The sequence below is a fragment of the Anomaloglossus baeobatrachus genome, chromosome 6 (assembly GCF_048569485.1).
Source record: "Anomaloglossus baeobatrachus isolate aAnoBae1 chromosome 6, aAnoBae1.hap1, whole genome shotgun sequence".
In the NCBI taxonomy this organism is placed as follows: domain Eukaryota; kingdom Metazoa; phylum Chordata; class Amphibia; order Anura; family Aromobatidae; genus Anomaloglossus; species Anomaloglossus baeobatrachus.
The window spans coordinates 94,962,137-94,986,551 of record NC_134358.1 but is presented as its reverse complement, the minus strand read 5'-3'; the positions used below and the strand labels follow the sequence as shown (position 1 = coordinate 94,986,551).

Sequence of the window (24,415 nt, the reverse complement as noted above, 5' to 3'; positions counted from 1 at the left end):
AGGCTCCTGTAAAATAACACTTGCGTTTTTCTTTACAAAAACAGGATCCGCTTTTGCAGCAAAAAATCGTTCATGAGGCATGTTAAAAAAACGTAGTGTGAAAGCAGCCTAATCAGAGAGAGAGGTTTTTTTGTCTTAAAAAAAAGCCTAGTGTGATTAGGCTGCTTTCACACTACGTTTTTTTAACATGCCTCATGAACGATTTTTTGCTGCAAAAGCGGATCCTGTTTTTGTAAAGAAAAACGCAAGTGTTATTTTACAGGAGCCTGTCACTTGAAGTTCATGGGCGGCCATTGGAGTCATGTGATCGGGAGTGAGGGGAACTGAACGCGACAGACTGGAAATTCAGACGCAGCTGGGGGCAAAAGAGAGAGGAGAAGAGAGACAGAGGAGAGAGAAGATAGGGGAGGGGAGGACAGAGCGGAGAGGAGAGGGAAGAGAGGAGAGGACAGGGAAGAGAGGAGAAGAGAGAACAATAGAGAATAGAGGAGGAGTGAGGAGAGAGGAGAGGGAAGAGAGGAGAAGAATGGAGAATAAAGGAGGAGAGAGCAGAGGAAGAGAGAGGGAGGAGAGGAGGAGAGAGGAGAGAGGAAGAGAGAGAGAGAAAAGAGGAGAGGGGGGTGAGGAGAGAGAGAGGAGAGACTGATCACGCCAGGCTTGTTTCTGGCCAAACAGGATCCTGTTTATCAGTATGCCGGCGTTCACATGCGTTTGAGCACTGTTTAGTATTTGGACGCTTTTTAGGTTATAGCTTTGGCAACTATTTTTCAAAAATGACCTGTTTCAGGTGTATGATGATGGACCCGTCACATGACCTGTGTAGGGAGGGGGGGGCCCACAGAGCCTGAACAGCCCGCGGCCCTGGTTACCCTTAATCCGCCCCTGGTTACCACCACAGGTGTAGAAAGTAGATATCATGTATCTTTACTCCAGTATAAACCTCTTCTAACATTATGTACAAAATAACATGAAGGGCATGAAGATCTGGGGATCCTCCTGCAGGCATGAAGCTGTAACGACCTGTCCTGACGCATTCTCTATATATACTGTATTAATACTTCAGCGAGTAATTGCTCAGTCCAGTAATGGATGACCGGATGCTGTATGACAAATCTACCTATATTTCACGAGGAAGAGATAGTATAAGGGGTACTTTGCACGCTGCGACATAGCAAGCCGATGCTGCGATGCCGAGTGCGATAGTCCCCGCCCCCGTCGCAGCTACGATATTTTGTGATAGCTGCCGTGGCGAATATTATCGCTACGGCAGCTTCACATGCACTCACCTGCCCTGCGACGTAGCTCTGGCCGGCGACCCGCCTCCTTATTAAGGGGGCGGGTCGTTCGGCGTCATAGCGACGTCACACGGCAGGCGGCCAATAGAAGCGGAGGGGCGGAGCTGAGCGGGACGTAAACATCCCGCCCCCATCCTTCCTTCCGCATAGCCGGCATGAGCCGCGGTGACACAGGTAGGAGATGTTCCTCGCTCCTGCGGCTTCTCACACAGCGATGTGTGCTGCCGCAGGAACGAGGAACAACATCGTAGCTGTCGCTGCTGCCAAATTATGGAAATGTCGGACGCTACACCGATGATATGATAACGACGCTTTTGCGCTCGTTAATCGTGTCAAAAAGGATTTACACACTACGATCTCGAAAGTGACGCCGGATGTGCGTCACTTTCGATTTGACCCCACCGACATCACACCTGCGATATCATAGTGTGCAAAGCCCGCCTTACTGTACAAGGCCATGAAATGCCTGAAGTTCGCAGGCCCAATATCAGCTGCATATACCGTAGTTACGTTTCTGAGTGTCCTATAGACACATTTTCGCCCTGCTCTAAAGTAACTCCAGCCAGTTAGTTGCAGATCTAAGGCCGATGTTTGCACAATAAACAACGGGGAACGGCTTTAACTGTAGAGAAACAGGAACACAGTGGTTATTGTGTGTCACACTGGAAATTACAGCCTGGAAGAGCGCAGTCAGTGTGCGCGACCCACCGAGAGAGCAAGAACGACAAGGTCAGCTCCGCCATGTCTGGCTCCGAGTTTTACTTCAATGTGGATGGCGGCTATTTGGAGGGATTAGTCCGAGGATTTAAAGGAGGAATTCTGAAGGCCGGGGACTACATCAACCTGGCACAATGTGAAACCCTGGAGGGTAAAGAATGATTATTATTATTATTATTATTATTATTATTACTGCTGTTGCGGCTTACATTGGATCAGATTACACACATAGGATTACCTGTATAAGTCATTGATTCTGTTTGCTGTGAACTATTTCATTATTTCTTTCTGGCCATTATATATTTTGGGATCTAAGTTTATTATTAATGTTATTATGTATAGAGTGAGAGAATAGGAATATATCGATTCTTCGGCCTGGTAACAAAATGCAGTTCTTGGAGGTATTCTTCAGTGTAAACAAGTATTCAGCTCTATTTTATGCTTTACTTATATATCTCCATCATATGCCGCAGCGCTTTACAGACATCATCACTTCAGGGATCAATATCTAAATTCCCTATCAGTATGACTTTGGGAGGAAACCAGAGTAAAATCATGCAAGCTCCTTGCAGATGTTGTCCTTAATAGGATTTGACCCCAGGACTCCAGCACTGCAAGGGTGCAGTGCTAATCACTGAGCCACCGTGCTGCCCCCTGTACCATGCTAACCACTGAGCTACCATGCTGCCTACTGCACTGTGCTAACCACTAAGCCCCTGTGCTGCCCCCTGCACAGTGCTAACCACTGAGCCACCGTGCTGCCCACTATACCATACCAACCACTAAACTACTGTGTTGCCCACTGTACAGTGCTAACCACTTAGCCACCATGCTACTACTGTATAATGCTCACCACTGAGCCACTGCGTAGCCCACTGTGCAGTGCCATACGCTGAGCCACCATGGTGCCCACTGTAGAGTGTTAACTACTGAGCCACCGTGCTGCCCAGTGTACAGTGCTAACCACTGAGCCATTGTGCTCCAACTGTACAGTGCTAACCACTGAGCCACCATGGTGCCCGCTGTTCAGTGCTAACCATTGAGCTATCATGGTGCCCACTGTACACTGCTTTTCACTGAGCCAGTCTGCTGCCCACTGTACAGTGCTCACCACTGAGCCACCATGCTTCTTACTGTACAGTGCTAACCACTGAGCCAGCATGCTGCTCTATATGTGTGATAGGTTTACTACTTCCTGATCTATAGTAGTTTGAACGCTGGAACTGTATCAATTGGCAGAAAAGGGAATTTTAATCCCTGATGGTCACTTTTATCCTATTACAGAATGGAGCAGCAGGTTGGAGGCCTGACCTCCACTCCATTCTCTCTTTATAGAGCTGTCGAGTACTACAGTATGCTTGCCATTTTCTGTCAGCCTCATAGAGAATGAATGGAGCAGTGGTCAAACATGCGCATTACTGCTCCGTTTTAATGGGGATAAAAGGGCCCTATTCTGCCTATCTGAGTGGGTCCCTGTGGTCGAACCCCAACCAATCGGTAAGTTATCACCGATAATCATAATAATAGTACACCAAGAACTGCAGAAAGTACAGATACATAGGTAGCCACCGTTATGTGTCCAGCTGCACTATGCTACACCATAATGTTGCATACGATGGCGTGGTGCATGATGTAATAGCTGATGTAATAGCTGTGCAGGTAATGCTGCCTATGCTTGTATATTTGTAACCATTTAGGCATGTACAGAAAACACTACTATGAATCCAAAAGTAAAGAAAGAAAGAAATGTTCCTTTCATATGAGCATATAATGACTGGGCATTAAGGTGGTACATTGTCCAGAATATGATTAACAGGGGTCAATATTCCTTTTCTATAACATTTGGCACATTACAGTGCTCCAACTATTCTAGGTTGTGCTGAAGACTGTACATTTCTAAAAAGGGCCGTGGAGCCTCTGTTAGGAGTCTCGACACAGAAAAAAGCCAGATATCCCTCTGGGAAGGACCTAACCAAGGAGTGGCTCTTTTTAAGAAGACCACCATAACCACCATATTAAGTGGCCCTTTTAGTCAATATTCAACTCTTTGACGAGTTTAAAGATATGACAAGGGAAATACCAAGGCCAGGTATCCATCCACAGACAGCTGTTTTGGGGTATTTCCCCTCATCAGTGTGGAGTAGGATTCTGGCCAGGTGGGAGCAATGCCTAGTAGACCAGCAAGACAAAACAATCACTGATCTCGGGGAGACCAGCCAGAGAAAACACTGCCTGCAGCCAACGAGGGCGCACAACACAGTGAAATCCTAGGTGCATTGCCCCGTGGAAAGTATGCTTTTTAAGGAGACCACCATAACCACCATGTTAAGTGGCTACATGGTGGTTATGGTGGTCTCCTTAAAAAGAGCCACTCCTTGGCTAGGTCCTTCCGGGAGGGATATCTGTCTATTTTCTGTGTCGAGACTCCTAACAGAGGCTCCACGGACCTTTTTGGATTTGCATACTTCCCAGGGGGCAGTGAACCTAGGATTTCACTGTGTTGAGCATCTTTGCTGGCGGCCGGCAGTGTTTTCTCTGGCTGGTCTCTCCGAGATCAGTGATTGTTTTGAATACTGTACATTGTCATCTTGCCTGCTTGCCCACAGTTATACTTCTTTGTACTCGCACTAGGTCACCTGTTACTGCTATACAATGTAAGCGTAATATATCAGGTCACTGTAATTAACCAGCAGGTCCATACTTATTGCCTGTATCCAAATATATTGCAATTTTATTGGGACTCTTTACACAAAACCCAGAGATAAGTAATAGTAGAAGTGGCCATCTCTATCTGTCCCTTCATTTTATCACTGAACTATATTCATTCATAAGATGCAATAGATTTCATATAAATTAAAGGGAACCTGTCACGTGTAAAAATGCTATTATTCTGCATATGTGGGGTTAATCTGCAGGTTAATAGTGTTTGAAACCTGCCCAAAGCCTGCACTTTGAACCCCACTGCCAGGAGGGAAAGCAGTTTAATCCTCCCGGCAGTGTTCGGTTTTCTGTCACGAGGGTTCAGTAACCACTTCCTGTATAGAGACCGGCAGCTGTAACAGCGCCATGTACTAACCAACAGCCGCTCAGCATTAGAAAAAGCTGTCTGTGTGGGGGCGGTTACAGTTGCCGCTCTCCATACACAGAGCAGTGTATGAATGAGCCCTAATAGAGAAGAATTTCATATTCACTAGATTAACTCGATAAAACAAATGATTTGGTTGGAGAGTAAGGGGGTCCTGGGAAGTAACAAGCCATGCAAGCAACAAAAATTAATTTACAAGTGCATCTCAATAAATTAGAATATCATCAAAAGTTAATTTATTTCAGTAATTAAGTACAAAAAGTGAAACACAAATATTATGTAGAGTCATTACACACAAAGGGATCTATTCCCAGTGTTTATTTCTGTTGATGTTGATGATTATGGCTTACAGCCAATGAAAGCCCAAAAGTCATTATCTCAGATAATTAGAATATTATATAAGAACAACTGAAAACAATGATTTTACACTCAGAAATGTTGGCGCCTACTGAAAAGTCTGTACAGTCAATACTTGGTCGGGGCTCCTTTTACATGAATTACTGCATCAATGTGGTGTGGCATGGAGGCGATCAGCCTGTGGCACTGCTGAGGGGTTATGGAAGCCCAGGTTGCTTTGATAGCAGCCTTCAGCTCATCTGCATTGTTGGGTCTGGTGTTTCTCATCTTCCTCTTGACAATACCCCATAGATTCTCAATGTGGTTTAGGTCAGGCAAGTTTGCTGGCCAATCAAGCACAGTGATGCTGTGGTTATTAACCAGGTATTGGTACTTCTGCAGTGTGGACAGGTGCCAAGTCCTGCTGGAAAATGAAATTTCCATCTCCAAAAAGCTTATCGGCAGAGGGAAGCATGAAGTGCTCTAACATTTCCTGGTAGATGGCTGCGCTGACTTTGGTCTTGATAAAACACAGTGGACCTACACCAGCAGATGACATGGCTCCCCAACCCATCACTGATTGTGGAAACTTTACACTAGACCTCAGCAGCTTGGATTGTGCCTCTCCACTCTTCCTCCAGACTCTGGGACCGCGATTTCCAAATGAAATGAAAAATGTACTTTCATCTGAAAATAACACCTTGGACCACTGAGCAACAGTCCAGTTCTTTTTCTTCTTGGCCCAGGTAAGACCCTTCTGGCGTTGTCTATTGATCATGAGTGGCTTGACACTAGGAATGCGACAGTTGTAGCCCATGTCCTGGATACGTCTGTGGAGCACCCCATGGGGCCTGGGGAGATACTCGTAGCCGGGCCGGTGAAAGGTCAGGGGGATGTCACGGGTGGCCTGCCCAGTTTCATGACCCAAGGTGTCCACGGAGGGGGGTGGACAGGACGGAAAGGATGAGGGTTGTGGTGGATGAGGGTAAGGGAGATGACTGTCTCGTGACGCCACCTGTGGTACACGGCCAGGGATTAGCCGTCGCTGCTGTTGCTGTCCTCTGGGGCGGATGGTTGTAGCAGCAAGGATGGTTCTGCTCCCCATAGGTGGAGCAGGCCCCAGGGAGGATGATGAGGGGAGTAATGGCTGTTGGCGCCGAAGCGCAGGGCGACAGCAATCAAAAGGCTGAGTCAGCTGCTGCGGTTCCAGGTCTTTTATTCACTGTCTTTAGATTGCCCGGGAGGTACCAGTCACCGCCGTGGTGGGCTCCAGCCAATCCTGGTTAAGTTAGAGGTAGCCACCGGTATTTGAAAGTGTCCTTTCCAAGAGATGCCCTTCCAGTAGTGAGAAACCCGGGTTGAGCTTTCTGCTCCAAGCCTCAGGCCCCGTGAGAGAAGAAGACAAGAAAGTGATGTCGTGTTGCCAGAACTGTAGTCCCGACTTAACTGTCGAGAATGTGTGGTTGCTCCTACTTCTACCCCAAGTGGTGCCCACCCCCTAGGTAATTTTCCTAGTTACCAGGAAAGTCTCATGCCTCGTGATGGCCACCCCCCAGCCTACCGTAGTCTAGATCCCCAGTGAGAAGGCTCCTAAGCTATTTGTGAAGTGAAATGTGGAAACACCGGTGATTAATCCCCTCCTTAACCAAGATGAATACTGCACCTTAAATGAGGTGTAGTACCCTGTGGCGACTGAAGCCTCAAGGGCGCCACATCTATGTGTGCTGGCTCTTGAAGCACTGGCTCCAGCAGCAGTTCACTCCTTGTGAATCTCCCCCAAATTTTTGAATCGCCTTTTCTTAATAATCCTATCAAAGTTTCGGTTATCCCGGTTGCTTGTGCACCTTTTTCTACCACACTTTTTCCTTCCACTCAACTTTCCTTTAATATGCTTTGATATAGCACTCTGTGAACAGGCAGCTTCTTTAGCAATGACTTTTTGTGGCTTACCCTCCTTGTGGAGTGTGTCAATGACTGCCTTCTGGACACCTGTCAAGTCAGCAGTCTTCCCCATGATTGTGTGACCATTTTAATCACTTAGGAAGCCTTTCCAGGTGTTTTGTGGTAATTATTTTCATGTTCTTAGATAATGACTTTTGGGTTTTAATTGGCTGTATGCCATAATCATCAACATTAACAAAAATAAACACTTGAAATAGATCCCTCTGTGTGTAATGACTCTATATAATATATGCGTTTCTCTTTTTGTATTGAATTACTGAAATAAATTAACTTTTTAATGATATTCTAATTTATTGAGATGCACCTGTAACCTGTATCTGTACGACAATTACAAACCAAAAGTGATAAACATTATTATTGCAGTATATAGTATGCTTTTTACATTATTAAACATGTCCAGTGTACAAAACTATTGCTTGTTGTGTCCCCCATAAGGTCCAACTTTCTTCCGTAGTTGGGCTCAAACCTCTGGGTTGTGTGAGATCTAACAACCCAGTGAAAGAGCAAGATCTCTCGAGATCTCCCACTTTGCACTAATCCAGCTCTACTGCAACCTTTGCTAAACTGTTACCAATCACTAACCACTGTAACGATATTACCATTCACTAACCACCTGGTAGTAAAAACAGTGACAGCGCTGGATTAAGGCCTAAAGCCTGCTTTAGGCTCTGTGCGCACTGGGAAATGAAATTTCCTTGAGAGAATTCCGCATGCTCTCAAAGATTACCGCACCCGCGGTAAAAAACCGCGGGAAACCGCACCCGAAAACCGCATGCGGTTTGCCGCGGTTTTACCGCGGTATTATTCGCGGTATTGCCGCGGTTTTGCCGCGTGCGGGTTGGGATGTGCTTTATTGCATTCAATGCAATAAAGCACATTGAAGAAAAAAAAAAAATACATTTAATTCTGATAGTAGATAGACAGAAGAATAGATAGAGGGATAGATAGATAGACAGACAGAGGGATAGAGGGATAGATAGAGGACAGATCGCTGCATTTCCCACGGTCGGCAGTGAGTTCACATTACCGGCCGTGGGAAATGACCGGTAATTACCTCTGCTGTCTGCTGCATTCAGCCTGTGTCTGTGACAGTCGCGGCTGGATGTCAGCAGTGCAGGACGTCGGAGCCAGAGCTGTGGATTATGCAGGACCCTGTGGATTACGCCGGAGCTTTGTTTGGGGGGGTTAATAAAATGGTGAACGAGGCTTGTTGGTTTTATTTAAAATAAAGGATTTTTCGGTGTCTGTTTTTTTCACTTTACTTACGGGTTGATCATGTCAGCTGTCACATAGACGCTGCCATGATCAAGCCTGGGGTTAATGGCGGTGGTCCCCCACCATCATTAACCCCTTGTATTACCTTGTCACCACTGCTACACGGTGGCAAGAAGAGCCGAGGACACTCCCGGTGCTGCCGCATATTGCATGCGACAGTGCCGGGGCAGCTGCGGCTGATATTCTCGGCTGCCGGAGGGGGAGTGAGGCGGGGGACATTACCCCTGCCCCTCTCCCTCCCCAGCCTGAGGATACCGGGCCGCCGCTGTGTGCTTACCTCGGCTGGACGGTGAATATGCAGCGGAGCCCACGTTCTTTTTTTCCTATATTTCCGTTTTCTTTCTATGTGTGTTCTATGTGTCTGTGTCTATGTGTTCTATGTCTGTGATGTCTGTGTGTGTGATCTGTGTGTGTGTTTACTCTGCACGGCTTCCTCTTCCTGTAATGACATCACTTCCCTGCAAAACCGCAGACAAGCGATGCACATTACCGGAGGTAAACCGCGAAATACCGCAGGGAATAACGCAGGAAAACGCAGTGAATCGCACAGAATTTGCTGCCTGCGTTATTCCCTGTGGGATTTCATGATTAACATTGAGTCAATGGAGTGAAATCCCGCAGTGATGTGCGGAAAAGAAGTGACATGCACTTGTTTTTGCTGCGGGATTCCCGCAGCAAAACATGCAGCTGTCAAATTCCGCCCAGTGCGCACAGGATTTTTTTTCTCCATAGGATTTGCTGGTGATTCACTGCAGAGATGTTATGAACATTTTCTGCAGCGAAACATGCAGCAAATCCGCGGAAAATCCGCGGCAAAATCCGGTAAGTGCGCACATAGCCTTACACGTTGCAATTAGGTGTGCGATCTCGTATGCGATGTGACACGCCCAGGTTGCATATGCGATCTGATGAGATCGCACGTAGTTCGTTTATTTGCTGTCAAACGAGTGTTCGTATCATGTGCGAAATTGTTCAATTTTGGGTTTGATTCTTTTGATCATGTGTTCTGTGACGTTTTCCTCCCGTTTTTTTTTTTCCATCAGACCGATGCAAATATGCTTCCAAGTAGACACCCTCTTTTTTTTTTTCTTCATCCAAGCAAACCAACAATTAACGCATTTACGTGATTAAATTGTTTAATCATCCACACCTAAAATAATTGCGATTACTTCGTGTCTATAAAAGGCTTTCAAAGAATGTCTAATCTGGGAAACCACATTCACCATAACGCATGTGCACTCAATTTCTTATAATTAGGATGGGCGTATCAGCGTCACATGAAAAGACACAACCCCCTCACCGTATGACGTGCAAAATATGGGAGGAACACATCGTATGAGGGATGTCACACGCTTCAATTGACTTGGTTCGTGCAACAAAACGTTCAATGCTAGAGAAATAAACGATGTGTATGCGATCAACGTATTTTCGTTCAATCTTGATCGCACGTAGGTGTCACGAACGATGCCGGATGTGTGTCACTTACAACTTGACCCCAACGACGGATTGTAAGATCTATTGAAGCGTGTAAAGCAGGCTTAAGACACACGGCATGAAAAACATCGCATTCCACTCGGACCAATATTAGCTTATGTGCCAGCACTCATGAGTGATTATTTTCTCAGCCCTAATCGGACCAAGAAAACAATCGCAGCATGCTGCAGGTGTAATGTGATCCTTGTTTCTCTCGCACCCATTCAAGTCTATGGGGTGACAGAAAAATCGCACTGCACTCGCAGTACACCGGTGTAATGCGAGTGCAGCGCAAGAATGGCAATAGCCGGCAACGGAGGAGAGAGGGAGATAAATCCCTCCCTCCCCTCCGCAGCGCCGGCCCGCCCCTCCTCAGAGCTGGCCTGCCCCTTCTCAGTGCCGACCCGCACCTCCTCAGAGCTGGCCCGCCCCTCCTTAGTGCCGGCCCGCCTCCCGCAGCTGTGGTCCGATCACATGATCGGACCTCAGTGGCAGCGACACTCGCATGACACTCGGCTCCCCCCAGAGGAGCAAGAGCAAAGAGGAAACGGCTGCAGAGGATTGTGTGATCCGCATCCAAACATCCAAACATTAATCAAAATTGTTCCTTTATTTTTGCACAGATGAAAAAAAGCAGATATCTGAATGAGGCTTTAGTAAATACACAGTAAAGTTTATTCTCTCAAACATTCATAATGAAAATAACAAAAGGCTATAGGATCGTTTGTATGACGGTCAGTCCTTTTGGACGCTAAACAATCCTGTATCTTGGTATCATATAATAGGCACAAATTAAGGCTTTAACTTGAATAAGGAAGTACACCGAAACAGGAAGATGCAAGATGAATCATTGTCCCCTGGATCTATTACTATGTGCAGTGTAATACTGAGCAGTGCTTCAATATTAAAATGAATGCTAGGCGGGCATACACATTACTGGGGACAGTAAGGGGCATACACATTACTGGGGACAGTGAGGGGCATACACATTACTGGGGACAGTAAGGGGCATACACATTACTGGGGACAGTAAGGGGCATACACATTACTGGGGATAGTGAGGGGCATACACATTACTGGGGACAGTAAGGGGCATACACATTACTGGGGACAGTAAGGGGCATACACATTACTGGGGACAGTGAGGGGCATACATATTACTGGAGACAGTGGGGAGCATATACATTATTGGGGATGCTGGGGGCATAGACATTACTAGGGCCAGTGGAGGACATACACATTACTGGGGTGCTGGGAGCACATGCAGCACTGAGGGACACTGGGGATCATATACATTACTGGTGACGCTGGGGGGTATACACATTACTGGGGACGCTGAGGGGAATACGCATTACTGGAGCTAATGGGGGCATACACATTACTAGGGGCGCTGGGATCAAAGCAACACTGAGGGACGCTGGGGGGTATACACATTACTGGGGCCAATGGGGGACATACACATTACTGAAGCTAATGGGGGCATACACATTACTGTGGATAGTGAGGAGCATGCTGGGGGCATAGACATTACTAGGGCCAGTGGGGGACATACACATTACTTGGGTGCTGGGAGCACATACAGCACTGAGGGACACTGGGAATCATACACATTACTGGGGACGCTGAGGGGAATACACATTACTGGAGCTATTGCGGGCATACTCATAACTAGGGGCGCTGGGATCAAAGCAACACTGAGGGACGCTGGGGGGTATACACGTTTTAGGGGCCATTGGAGGACATACACATTACTGAAGCTAATGGGGGGCATACACATTACTGGGGGCGCTGGGATCACATGCAGCACTTAAGGATGCTGGGGGACATACACAATTATTTGGGACACTGGGGGAAATACACATTACTGGAGCCAGTTGGGGACATACACATTACTGGGGCCAGGGTGGGACATACACATTACTGGGTCCGCTAAGGGGCATACACATTACTGGGGCCACTAAGGGGCAGACACATTACTGGGGTCAATGGGGGACATACACATACTGGAGCCAGTGATAGGCAGCTCTGAGGGATGCTGGGGGGCATACACATACTGGGAACACTAGGAGCACATGCAGCTCTGATGGATGCCAAGGGCCAGCAGCTGCTCCTCTGCATCAGTTGTTCAGGAGCACATCGCGCGCTAACTCTGCCCACAGATGAACTCCATCCTGCAATGCATGTGCATGCAGCATTCAGCAGTGAGCGCTGTGGGTGTGTACTTGTTGGTTTTAAAGGGCCAGCAGCCAGCAAAGTGCGACTGCTACCCTGAGCACTGCAGTCTGCGAAAATCTGTACGGGGGTCCACAGGAAAGATGGTGACCTACCTGCTTCTGCCAATGGTGAATGGGCCCCACATCTCTCCAGGGCTCCGGCACTTGCCCTGGTGCAAAAGGTGCAGACACCCGCCCTGCTAGGAAGGAGAAACAACGCAATGGGTTTTATCTCAGAAAAAAATAGGTTTAAATGATCATATGTGCTCACCTCGGTGTAAGAAAAAAGGCATATAAATGACTGCTGCTGCAGATCCACAGGCTCAAAGAGCAAATAGTTAGGATGATTAGTGGTTATTCCGCACTGCAGGTCAAAAATGAAGCTGTGCATTATTCAAAAAACATGGTTCATTGATTAAATGCGTTTCGAAGCTGCCCGTGCATTCATAAGGAAAAAGACCATGAAGACGCAAGGAAGCTTCGAAATGCGTTGAATCAATAAACCACGCTTTTTTAATAGCGCACAGTATCATTATTGATTGGCAGTATGGAATAACCACTAATATTAAAATGAAGTGACTTGGGATCTGTCTGAATGAAACAACATAATACTAAATAGGATAACTGAAGTGAGCACTAATATATATTCTGAGTGCAAGCCAAAAAAATACATAGTACATAAGGATAAGGCTGCACATCAAAGTTAGATAATGGTATAATGCTATAAGCATACCGAAAAACATTGAAGCATACAATGAAAAATGCCACTTGCTAACTTGAAAGTGTGGATAATGAAATGCATACCTGCCATGAACATTAGGAAAAAGGAGATATTTAGCAATCGCATTGATCAATGTAACTGAGCCCCAAAACCTCGTCAAGGTATAGCTCTATATTGGGGTCCCTAGCTCTATGACCCTAACTGTGTGTCATCTCATTGCAATTAAAAACTGCTGTGGGTGGAGAGGGGTAACCAAGGACTTTCTTATATAGGAGATGGAAAAAACATGGCCGAAAACGGCGGAGCTGTGTTCACATTCAGAAAAAAAACTTCATAATACTAAATAGGATAACTGTAGTGAGCACTAATATATATTCTGAGTGCAAGCCAAAAAAATACATAGTACATAAGGATAAGGCTGCACAGCAAAGTTAGACTTCCCATTCTAAATCTCAAGGCATTAATATAGAGGTGGTTCATTTCGCAGGAGAGCATGAGTTTGTGAGATCAGATACTGATGGACAAAAAGACTTGTGTAGCAAATGTCAATTCTAATTTATTCCAAAGGTGATGGACTGGGTTGAGGTCGGCCCTCTTAATAATCAATTCTTCTTCCAATCTAAACTCCTCCATACATGTGGACCTTGCTTTGTGCAATAGTGCACTGCCATACTGGAAAATAGAAGTCATTCCTCAAACTGTTTCCACAACGTTGGAGGCTACAATTGTCCAAAAAATGTCTTGTATGTTGAAGCATTAAGATTTCCCTTCAATGGAAATAAGGGATGTAGGCCAACCACATGGCATTGTCCAACTTAGACCAAACTTTACAATTGGCACAATGCAGTCTGGCAGGTAACCTTCACCAAACCACGACTTATCCAACAGACAAATAAAGAAATGTGATTCATCACTTCGTAGAACATGACTCCACCAGGCTACCTGTGGTGGCCTGCTTTACACCACTCCATCCAACTCTTGACAACGTGCTTGGTGATATAAGGCTTCCTTTCAGAACTGAATGACAAACCTTAACTGAATGATTTAGTTGTGCATCCCAATATTTTTGTGCCTATAGTGTAACTTCATGTCTCATAAAGCCACAAAAGCTTTTTTTAGATATGACTGCTAACTAATTTAGTGTTATTTGACTTTAAAGCAAATATGAAATGGAGAGAGCAGCTCTAGATCTCTCTGCTATCTACATCTCATCTAATATCTGTGTATTTCTCCATTTGTCATTTAATGTCTCAGCTTAATGACACAGAACCTTGTGCATCAGCTCGGTCACTACTCCCCGGCATCTCAAGCAGTGCGACCTTTGCTGTGTTTTGGCAACAGAGTCCTGAACTGGCGGCGTGCAGTCCTTGATTAGAGGATAAACATTTACGGCTGAAGCAGTTTCTGCTGGTACTGTTCAGTATGATGTAGTAATATCTTAAGGAGCTCATCTTACCCTGCTGAGAAGAATGACATTTATATGGTTGGCAAGTCTGTGACAGACACTCAAGTCGCACTTTCCTGTTTGTTCTTGACGTCTTTAGACTGATAGATCTAAGATCAAAAGTTGTACTTTAATTTTTTGTTAAGGACAATCTCCTGACTACAATTACTTAAAGTCTGACTATTATTCATTCCATTAAAGGCATCAATTAAAGGTCCACATTACACATATCAGAAGGTAGTATTGGATGAGGTCTACATCCCCAAAGATTGACAGGTTGAACTCCATGACTAATTTCTGTAATGTCACCCACACAGTGGTGTATATAGAGGATATAGGGGCTCATTATAGCGCTGGTTGATATGCCACCTAAAATCCTAACAGGGGTCCTCACCTCAAACCTATCCTAAGCATGTGGTTTTCATACCCTTTTTGTGATCGGTGGTTTGATACTCAGCACCATTGCTTGCAAATGTTGTGGTGCCTCAGGAATACAAGTTCTTACCATACATTATGGGATTGTCCTGGGTTGTAACACTGATATCCTTAGGAGAGCATCAATGTCTGATCAGTAGGGGTGCAACACCCAACACTACCGCCTATCACCTATCTGGAACTACTTAGTTGTGAAGCTGCACAGGACAGCGCCATCAATTGTATAGTGGCCATGGCTGGGTACTGCATATCCATCTTTCATTCAACTAAAAAGGATTCAGGCGTGCAGTACCTGGCTGTGGCCACTATTCCATCAATGGAACTGTGCTCCACAATAGAGCAGTTACAGCCTGAAGCAGCACTGGAAACAGCTGCTTGGCGGGTGCCGTGTGTTGCACCCCCACCAATCAGATATTAATGACCTAACTTAAGGATAGCCCATTAATGTTAAAATCCCAGACAATCCCTTTAAGGCCAAGTTTAGACGATCATATGAAAAGTCCTCCAAATTACATAAAAAAGGGACGATTTGCGTCTATATTCCATCTGTATGCCATCTTTATGACATCCACATGCTATCAACATTTTAAAACACTTTAAAGACCAAGTACAATGCCAGCTGTGATTTATTTTTGACAGCACATATACATATAATACCCTTGTGTGAGCGAGCCCTAAATCAATGATAAGGCTAACCTGGGTTGGGACTGGTTTCTCCAGAGGCTCATAGCAGCTATTTGGGCTGTTTGTATGTTGCCTATATAATCCTTACTATTAAAACTGAAACAAAGTTGAACTTCAGAGATTACTACTGAGGTTAAAAAATACTTTGCAGGGTTTTGTGATTGTAATTATAATACTTGTAGAAAAGCTTGAAAATCTTTGCTTTGGAAAATTCAGAACAGCTCATATTGTGGGATAAGTTGTGGGCATATATTTTCCTATAGTGCCCCTACAGTAGCATGGCAGTATTGTGAGCTGACTAATTAAATGAAAAGTTGATCATGTCTAGGGGTGAGTGAACCCGAGCAGTAAAGTTTGGGGTTCATATCAGACAGATGGTGTCCGAAGCTAGAACTCAAACTTTCTTTAAAAAAAAAAGTCCATGTCCGAGTTTGGCATTCTGGTGCTGTTCGTATGCTAATAAAGTTTTGCAGCCCAGCATGGGAAAGATGCCTATACGTTGCTGTGAACAATAAATCTTCTTTTTTTTTTTTTTTTTTTTAAATTGACTTGGGATCCCGAGTATTTTTGATAACCAGCGCAGGTAAAGCAGAAAACTGTGGACTGCAGCCTTCAGCTGTCTGCTTTACCTTGGTTGATGATCAAAAATAGAAGGAACCCCATGCCATTTTAATTATCGATTTTAATAATTTTTATTTTATTATTTATTATTTTATTTTATTCATTTTTTTTTTTATTTTTTTTAAAGTTGTGGGTCACCCCTATTTTTGACAACCAGCCAAGGTAAAGCAGACAGCTGAGGGCTGGTATTAGCCGGCTGGGGAGGCCCATGGTTTTTTAGCCATTACTCGCCTAAAAATAGCAGCCCGCATCCACCCCAGAAGTAACACATCCATTAGATGTGCCAATTCTTGCCCTGGTATGATGGTAATCGGGGTAATACTTTTGGGATTCATATCAGCTGTGAATTGACAGCTGTCATCAAGCCAAGGGGTTAGTAATGAAGAGTTGTCAATCAGACACCCCCATTACTAACCCCCCGGGGGTCCACTTATCCCTAGTCATTTCATTTATGTCTAGACCTGGTTTGCCTGTGCTTCTCTTTGTTGGTGGCTCTCGTATTTCGCTAATGGTTGATCTCTAATTTTATGCAGTTTGTTAATTTTATGTCTCCGTATGCTGTAGCATAAAATAATTGAATGCAACCAAAAGAATAAAAACATTCCAAAATTCTAAGGTATTACAGATATGCAACCTATACTTTTATTGCTTGTATTTGCTGAATCTCCCAATGCAAACTTCCATTGATCCATACTGTCCTCCAATAATACCTTCATTCCTTCAGGTTGATTTTCTTGCGAATGATAAATTAATGTAATTAACTTTAAACCCTACAGATATTTGGTATTTTAGCTCAGCAGTTTTTTTTTTCCTGTAAATTTAAAAAAGTGTCTTAACTTGTTCTTTTCATGACTGTGGTTAGTTATCGGAAAAATATTAAATATTTCCAATGATAAGTTGTCTGCATTCTGTTGTGTTCATAGCCCTGTGTACAATAAAGAAGTCACCGGAATAAGTCAACCAAACAACTGGGAACTAGAGCTCAGAACACTAATTTCCAAGTTCAAGAAACAAATGAGTCAATAACTCACAGTCCCTGTCATGTGGTCACTAAGATTAGCAACAATAAAGACGTCTTTCATGAAACAATCATTAACTGGAAATTATAACATTGTTCTCGTTAATTCTTAAAGGGAACAAATCATCAGGATTTTCCTATATAACTTAAAACCAGTGCTATACTGGCAATATCAGGCTGGTTCTCTATATACCTGTAGTGGTCAGGTTTTGAAATCCAAAAAAGTAAAGTTTATAAAATCCTCAGCTTCTTGAGTGACAGCAGCTGAGGATCAGATAATATCTGGGGGTATTCACAGTTATCCCTTCCCCCTGTTAGAATTAGCATAAGTATTATACAATCGATTTAATTTTTGACTTGCAGGACCTGTGCTGAGGTCATACCCCTGTGACCAGAAGGGCGGGGCCTCAGCCAACAGAAAAATGTTGCTTCCTATTATCAGCTTTGTTGTTTATGGCTGGCTGTATGTGGGAGGAGACCCGAACAGACCAGTCATTGACTTTCCATAATGCTTGCTACTTGCATCAAGCGTCTGATCAACTCGAATCAAGTAACGAGCATTCAAGCATTTTAGTGCTCGCGCATCTTTACTTACAAGCTTTTACCAAAAGATCGCTGCTCGGACATCTCCCATATTGCTCAATGCTGTAAGATTTTGTACCTTTGAGCTCCTCTGATGCTGAAGAGGCAAAAATGTGTCTGGTCACAATTTTTTTTTATTTCAGAGATATCACAATTTGGGCAGCAGCACAACAATGCTGCTGGTCTCAACTGTCAATAAGGAGAGCATCATTCCTCAGCAGGCAAAAACTTGGAGGCAGGGGAGCGATGTGCTCCTGATTGAGGACATGAAACAGTCTTTTTAAGGCTGGTGCTAGCAACTTTAAGATGATATTGTCACCTTGCTTTTAATACAGACTGGATTACCTGAAACTTAGTTTTGCAGCACAACCTGATATGAAATATAAGTAGTAATTTTTGAAGTCCTTGTGACGTCTGCTCAGAACCATGGGCTCAGGATGGCAGTCACGGACAGACTAGAGGTAAGCTACCCACTCGGCAGAATCCTGAGAACCTCGAAACCCTTTAACCCCTATACAGGGATCTGGAATTACTACAGGGTCCAAGAGATCACTGCCTATGGAAGGCTGTAGTCCAGAGAAGAGTAGTAGTCAGGCAAGGTGAAAACCAGGAGGTACAAAATGGGATAAAAACAGCAAGCAAGAGCGTAGTCAGGAAACCAGGCCAAGGTCAAACCGGAGATGGGAGCAACGTACAAAACACGGCAGGCAGGAGAGTTGTCAGTGAACAGGCAGAGGTCAAAACACAGGAAGGGTGTGAACGACAGACCAGCAGAATACTATAAGAGTATATCTGGCGGTGACTAGCATACAGGAGAAGGAATAAAAAGGATGTGGTGCCTTCCCATTGGCGGTGGCTGAAAGGTGGTAACTTCAGCTGGATGGCGCACACCACCACAGTCGCCAGTGGTACTGCAGGTCCCAGGGAAACCCAGGTTAGTGGATGGGTGGAGCCTGCACCCAACAGAGCTACTGATAATGACTCCTCCCCTATCACCAGCACTGCCCATGGCAGGAATACGGCGGCGCCTGGTGACCGAAGCAGAAGTTGCAGGAGCGAACTCTGGTGGAGACGTGTCAGCACTAATTTACTGTATTTAGTAAGATACAATAGAAAACTTTTGTGCCAGAGCATTGAAGACAAGATATTCTGTTTTACTTTATTCTATCCAAGGAGAATGAATTCTACTAGGTGGGAAATTGTCAGCTGCCTCTAGGAGCGCCAAAACATCGGTAAAACGAGACATATCTGTAAATAATCAAGCATTGTTTACTAATCTAATAGTGCTTGGAGTGTTAGCCCCGTTGCCTTACAGGCCTGGGACCCTCCGTATGTTCTCCCTGTGTTTCCTCCGTGTTCTGATTTCCTCCCACACTTCAAAAACATACCAAAGTATGGCGGCTTGGTCTATATTTATGTTTAAAGGAAAGAAATTTGATTATGAGCTCCATACTCATGGCAATGGTGGTGACAATCTCTGTACAGCGCTGTGTGATACTCTGGAAATATGTAATTAATGGGAAATAACACAAATACTGTATATAAATGATACAAACCTGTATTCCACATTTACAAAAACAGAGCCATGGGGCTTGGCAATACTATTCTACATGTCAGGTAACACACAAAGAAGGGTTTACACCAGCGAAATATTCATCCCACCAAAAAATAAATCTGTGGTTCTTTTCTCCGTATTATTATGCATTTTTCTGACATGTGACATCTGACTTATCTTTCTATTCTACTGTTTTAGACCTGAAGCTGCATTTACAGTCCACAGACTATGGACATTTCTTGTCAAATGAGACTGGACAACTCACAGTATCTACAGTTGATGGAAAGCTGAAAGAAAAGCTTATGGTCGAATTCCACTACTTCAGAAACCACGCTTTTGAACCACTTGCAACATTCCTAGATTTTATCACGTAAGTAGCAGATCTTTTATATCATCTTGGAACAACCAACTTTCAGTAGTTTACTAAAGGGGGCTTTACACGCTACAATATCATTGCCGATATCGCTAGCGTGCGTAGCCGCCCCCATCATTTGTGCGAAATGGGCATATCGCTGCCCGTCGCGCACAAAATCGAGCACCCCCGTCACACGGACTTACCTCCCCTGCGACGTCGCTCTGGCCGGCGGTCCACCTCCTTTCTAAGGGGGCGGGTCGTGCAGCGTCACAGCGACGTCACATGGCAGGCGTTCAATAGAAGCAGAGGGGCGGAGATGAGCGGGACGTAAACATCTCGCCCACCTCCTTCCTTCCGCATAGCCGGTGGAGGCAGGTAAGGAGATGTTCCTCGCTCCTGTGGTGTCACACATAGCGATGTGTGCTGCCGCAGGAACGAGGAACAACATCGCTAATGAGCGTTAAACGATTTTTAGTTTTAGGACGACCTCTCCACGGCAAACTATTTTGGCCGCTTTTGCGATCGTTTTAGGTCACACAAAAGTGTCACACGCTGCGATATCGTTAATGACGCCGGATGTGCGTCACTAACGGCCTGACCCCGACGATAAAACATTGATGATATCATAGCGTGTAAAGCCCCCTTAAGACCCTGAACCTTACGAAGGGTCAGATTATCAGGAAAACGTGTCACATGTCCATGGGCCTCCACCATTCGCCCCCGATGGCTTTTTGGTAGCTGGTTGCTCAGTGGCCTTATAGGCATATACCTTATTTTTTAACGCCTGAATGATGCAGCCAATTTTTACTTTGTTTTTATGGCTTTCATTGTGCAGTAAAAATTACCTTCAGGTCAGTATAATTGCGATGGGGTATATACATTTTTTATTTTTCCATCGAGGGAGTTGAATAAAGGCTTGTTTTTGGAATACCAAATTAAAATTTCTATTGGTACATTCAATGTTTTGATCACTTTGCCTGGCATTTTTGGAGCAACGTGAAGCAACCAAAAAACGTCAATTAATTTATATCAAGTTTTTCCTATTATGACATTTATCTTTTTGATTAAAACATTTTATTTCTTTATCGTTCCTTATGGGAGACCCAAACCATGGGTGTATAGCTACTGCCTCCGGAGGACACACAAAGTACTACACTAAAAGTGTAGCTCCTCCCTCCGAGCATATACACTCCCCGGATGACAAATCCAACCAGTTTCATGCTTTGTGTTCAGGAGGTCACACACACACATGCATCCTCTTTTGATTTTTCTTTTTTTCTAAAGATTTGGAAGAAAAGCGGGTCCACTGGACTCCCGGCATGTCCCTTCTCACCCCCCTGTGCGGCGGTGCTGTTAAGGTTGACTTCAGGGCAGGAGCCCTTCATGCCGCGCTCCTTCACCATCCCTTAGGGGCTCTGGCTTGAAGTTAGAGCCAACACGGTTCTCACTGCCTTGCAGGAGACCGGCCTCCATCCGCAGCCCTTTTGCAGGACCCTGCTGGACGGAGCACTGAACCCCCACCCCACCCAGAGACTGGGCCCTGCGTCTCAAAGCTAAGTATAGAGACGTTATTCAGAGGGTCTTTCTGCAATGTGGGGCACTTTTATTGGGGGGGACAGTGATTTACTTTAATAATGCTGCTTTTTACTGTGTTTCCGGCCGGTTCCACGGTTTTTACTGAGAACCGCGCCGATGATGCCTGATTGTCGGCCGCATGCATAACTCTAGGCCCCGGCTTCAGCCGCGGCCTAGTTTCGTTTCGTTCCCCTGCATGTCAGTCATGCAGGGGGACACTGCAGCGCCGCCCACCGGCCGCTCTGCACAGGGGAGGACACTCCTCTTTGAGGAGATGATTCCCTCCCCTGTACATCTCCTTAGCCCTCCGATTCCCGCTCCTGGCTTAACCCCCGCCCCCCCCCCCTCACTCTGGCGCCATTTTCTCAGCGTTCTTAGTACACTGGTCGGCGCTGGCTGCACAGCAGAAGGAGTGAATATCTGGCTGGGGGTCCAGGCTTGGAATCCGGAGGGCACACATAATAGCGGTATGGTAAGTCACAACCTCTGGTTGTGCACTTTTATACACTCTCAGGGCATTCTGAAGGAGTTAATTCTTTATTATAGAACCTCCTCCTCAGCAGCATGTCTCACACTAGGAGCAAGGCTCCAAGGCTGTACGCTATATGCACTGCATGCAAGCTCATATTGCCTAAACCGAGCACAGACCCACACTGTAATGCCTGTTCTAATGTGGTGGTGCCTCAGCCTGGAGTCTCCCCAGGCTGAACCCCCGGCTTGGGTAGCATCTTTTTCCAATGCTATTTCCCAGTCCTTTGCAGACTCCATTGGACAGTTGTCTCGGACGCTGCTAAGCATGCATCAGCCCCCTTCTCAGGGTGCCTCTGCTGCTCCAGCTCGCTCTGCAGAGCTCACAGAGTCTGTTTCATCTAATCCTAGACCCCGTCCTCCTAAACGGAGACGCAGGGACTCCTCTCCTTCCTCGTCCCACGGCTCTGCCTCACGGGCCGAGTCACAAGGCGAGGAGGATGCCCTTACTGTGGGCTCAGACGCTTCGTCTATGTACCCCATTGATACCGATGGTGATGCAGATGTTAGCGATTTGATAGCGTCCATTAACTCCGTTCTGGACCTTAACCCTCCAGTGTCAGAAGAACAGGCCTCTTTGGTAGAAAAACACCAGTTTATCTCACCTAAGAGAGCAAGGAGTACGTTTTTTTTTCTTTTTAACCACTCCAGCTTTCAGGCCACTGTGACTAAACCCAGGGCCTGTCCTGACAAACGCTTTCTTAAGCGTACTTCTGACTTACTGGGGGCTCGGACGCTCTCCATGTACCCTATTGATCTGTCCGAAAGTGACGCAGATGCTAATGATTTGATTGCGTCCATTATATTTGTACTGGACCTCAATCCGCCTGTATCAGGGGAGCACCCCTCTTTGGCAGAAAAGCATCAGTATACCTTGCCTAAGAGAACAAGGAGTGTGTTCCTTATCCACTCCAGCATTCAGGTCACTGTGACCAAGCCCAGAGCCTGTCCTGACAGACGCTTCCCAGAGCGTGGTTCTGATGACTGTTTCCCCCTTCCACCAATGGTGGTCAAGGAGTGGGCTCACTCACCAAGGGTGGACCCTCCGGGGTCTAGACTTTCAGCCCGGACAGTTGTATCAGTGGCTGACGGCACCTCTCTGAGGATCCCACTGTCCGCCAGGTTGTCCTTCTGGCCAAATCTATATATGAGGCGGCAGGGGCCTCGTTCTCCCCATCTTTTGCAGCAGTGCGGGCTCTCAAAGCCATCTCTGCTTCTCGGGAGGAGATGCATTCCCTCACCAGGGCCTTTATGCCCGAATTGGTTGCCTTAACTTCCAGGCTTCAGTCTTTTCATCCTATAGCTGGAGACTGTCACCGCACTGCGGTGGCCTCGGCTACTTCCCTCGCTATCCGCAGGTTCCTGTGGCTTCGAGAGTGGAAGGCAGATGCTTCTTAAGAAGTTCCTTGCTGGACTCCCTTTTGCTGGGACCAGTCTATTCGGTGAACAACTGGATGAAATTATTAAGGAAGCTTTTGGCAGGAAGAGTACTTCCATGCCACAACCCAGGAAACCTTCCAGGGCAGGAACCAGTCGAGGTTTCGTTCCTTTCGTTTCCTCTAACTGGTCGTCCTCTAAGCCCTCGGCCTCGTCCACTAACTCAGCCAAGGTCCGTAAACCAACTGGCGCATGAAGCCGCGTCCTAAGTCGGCAGGAGCTGCTGCCACCAGGGCAGCCTCCTCTTGATTATCTGGCCGCGCCAGTAACGTCCTTGGTCGGTGGCAGGCTCTCCCTCTTGGGCGACGTGTGGTTGCAACACGTCTTCGATCAGTGGGTGTGGGTTACCCTCTCCCACGGCTACAGAACAGAATTCTATCCAGCCGCCAAACAGATTTTTTTCTGACAACTCCCCCCTGCTCCAAGGCCGCCGCCTTCTCACAGGCCGTGGCATTCTTGCAGGCCAATGGAGTAATTGTACCAGTTCCCGACTGGGAACGGTTCTGAGATTTCTACTCAAATCTCTTCCTAGTCCCCGAAAAGGACGGTGCTTTCCGACCTGGATCTCAAGCTTCTCAACAAGCATGTTCAGGTGCGGCAATTTTGCATGAAATCTCTGCGATCAGTCAATGACCCAAGGAGATTTCTTAGCATCCATCGACATCAGAGATGTCTCTCTGCATGTGCCATTCGCAGTTTCACACCAGCGTTGGCTACGTTTTGTAATCGGAGAGGAACATTTCCAATCGTGGCTCTCCCCTTGGGTTAGCCACGGCCCCTCGTGTATTCACCAGTTGCGGTTCTGCTCCTCCAGGGGTTGGTAGTGATTCCTTACCTGGACGCCCTTCTAGTCAAGGCTTCATCCAGTGCAGACTGTCAGCGGAGTGTCTCGCTCACTCTCGCCACGCTTGCAAGTCCACTCTGACCCCGACCCAGGAACTTACGTACCTAGGGATGCAATTCGGGACTCTGCTGGCACTTGTGAAGCTGCCCTTAGTCAAACAGCAGTCTCTTCATCTGGCGGTTCGCGCTCTGCTGAGGCTCCGCCGTCATTCCATCAGGCACCTCATGCAGGTGCTGGGTCAGATGGTGGCGTCAATAGAA

At 46.0% G+C, this 24,415-nt stretch overlaps 1 protein-coding gene across 1 annotated transcript in view; it reads left to right on the top strand.

Moving 5' to 3' along the window:
- Positions 1-1,963: 1,963 nt before the first annotated feature.
- ATP6V0D2 (ATPase H+ transporting V0 subunit d2) overlaps positions 1,964-24,415 on the top strand; it is a 41,526-nt gene continuing 19,074 nt past the window's right edge. Inside the window, exons 1-2 of the mRNA XM_075316273.1 lie at positions 1,964-2,163; positions 19,615-19,786. Coding sequence (XP_075172388.1) covers positions 2,037-2,163; positions 19,615-19,786 — 299 coding nt within the window. The 5' untranslated portion in view covers positions 1,964-2,036. The remainder of the gene's footprint in view (positions 2,164-19,614; positions 19,787-24,415) is intronic.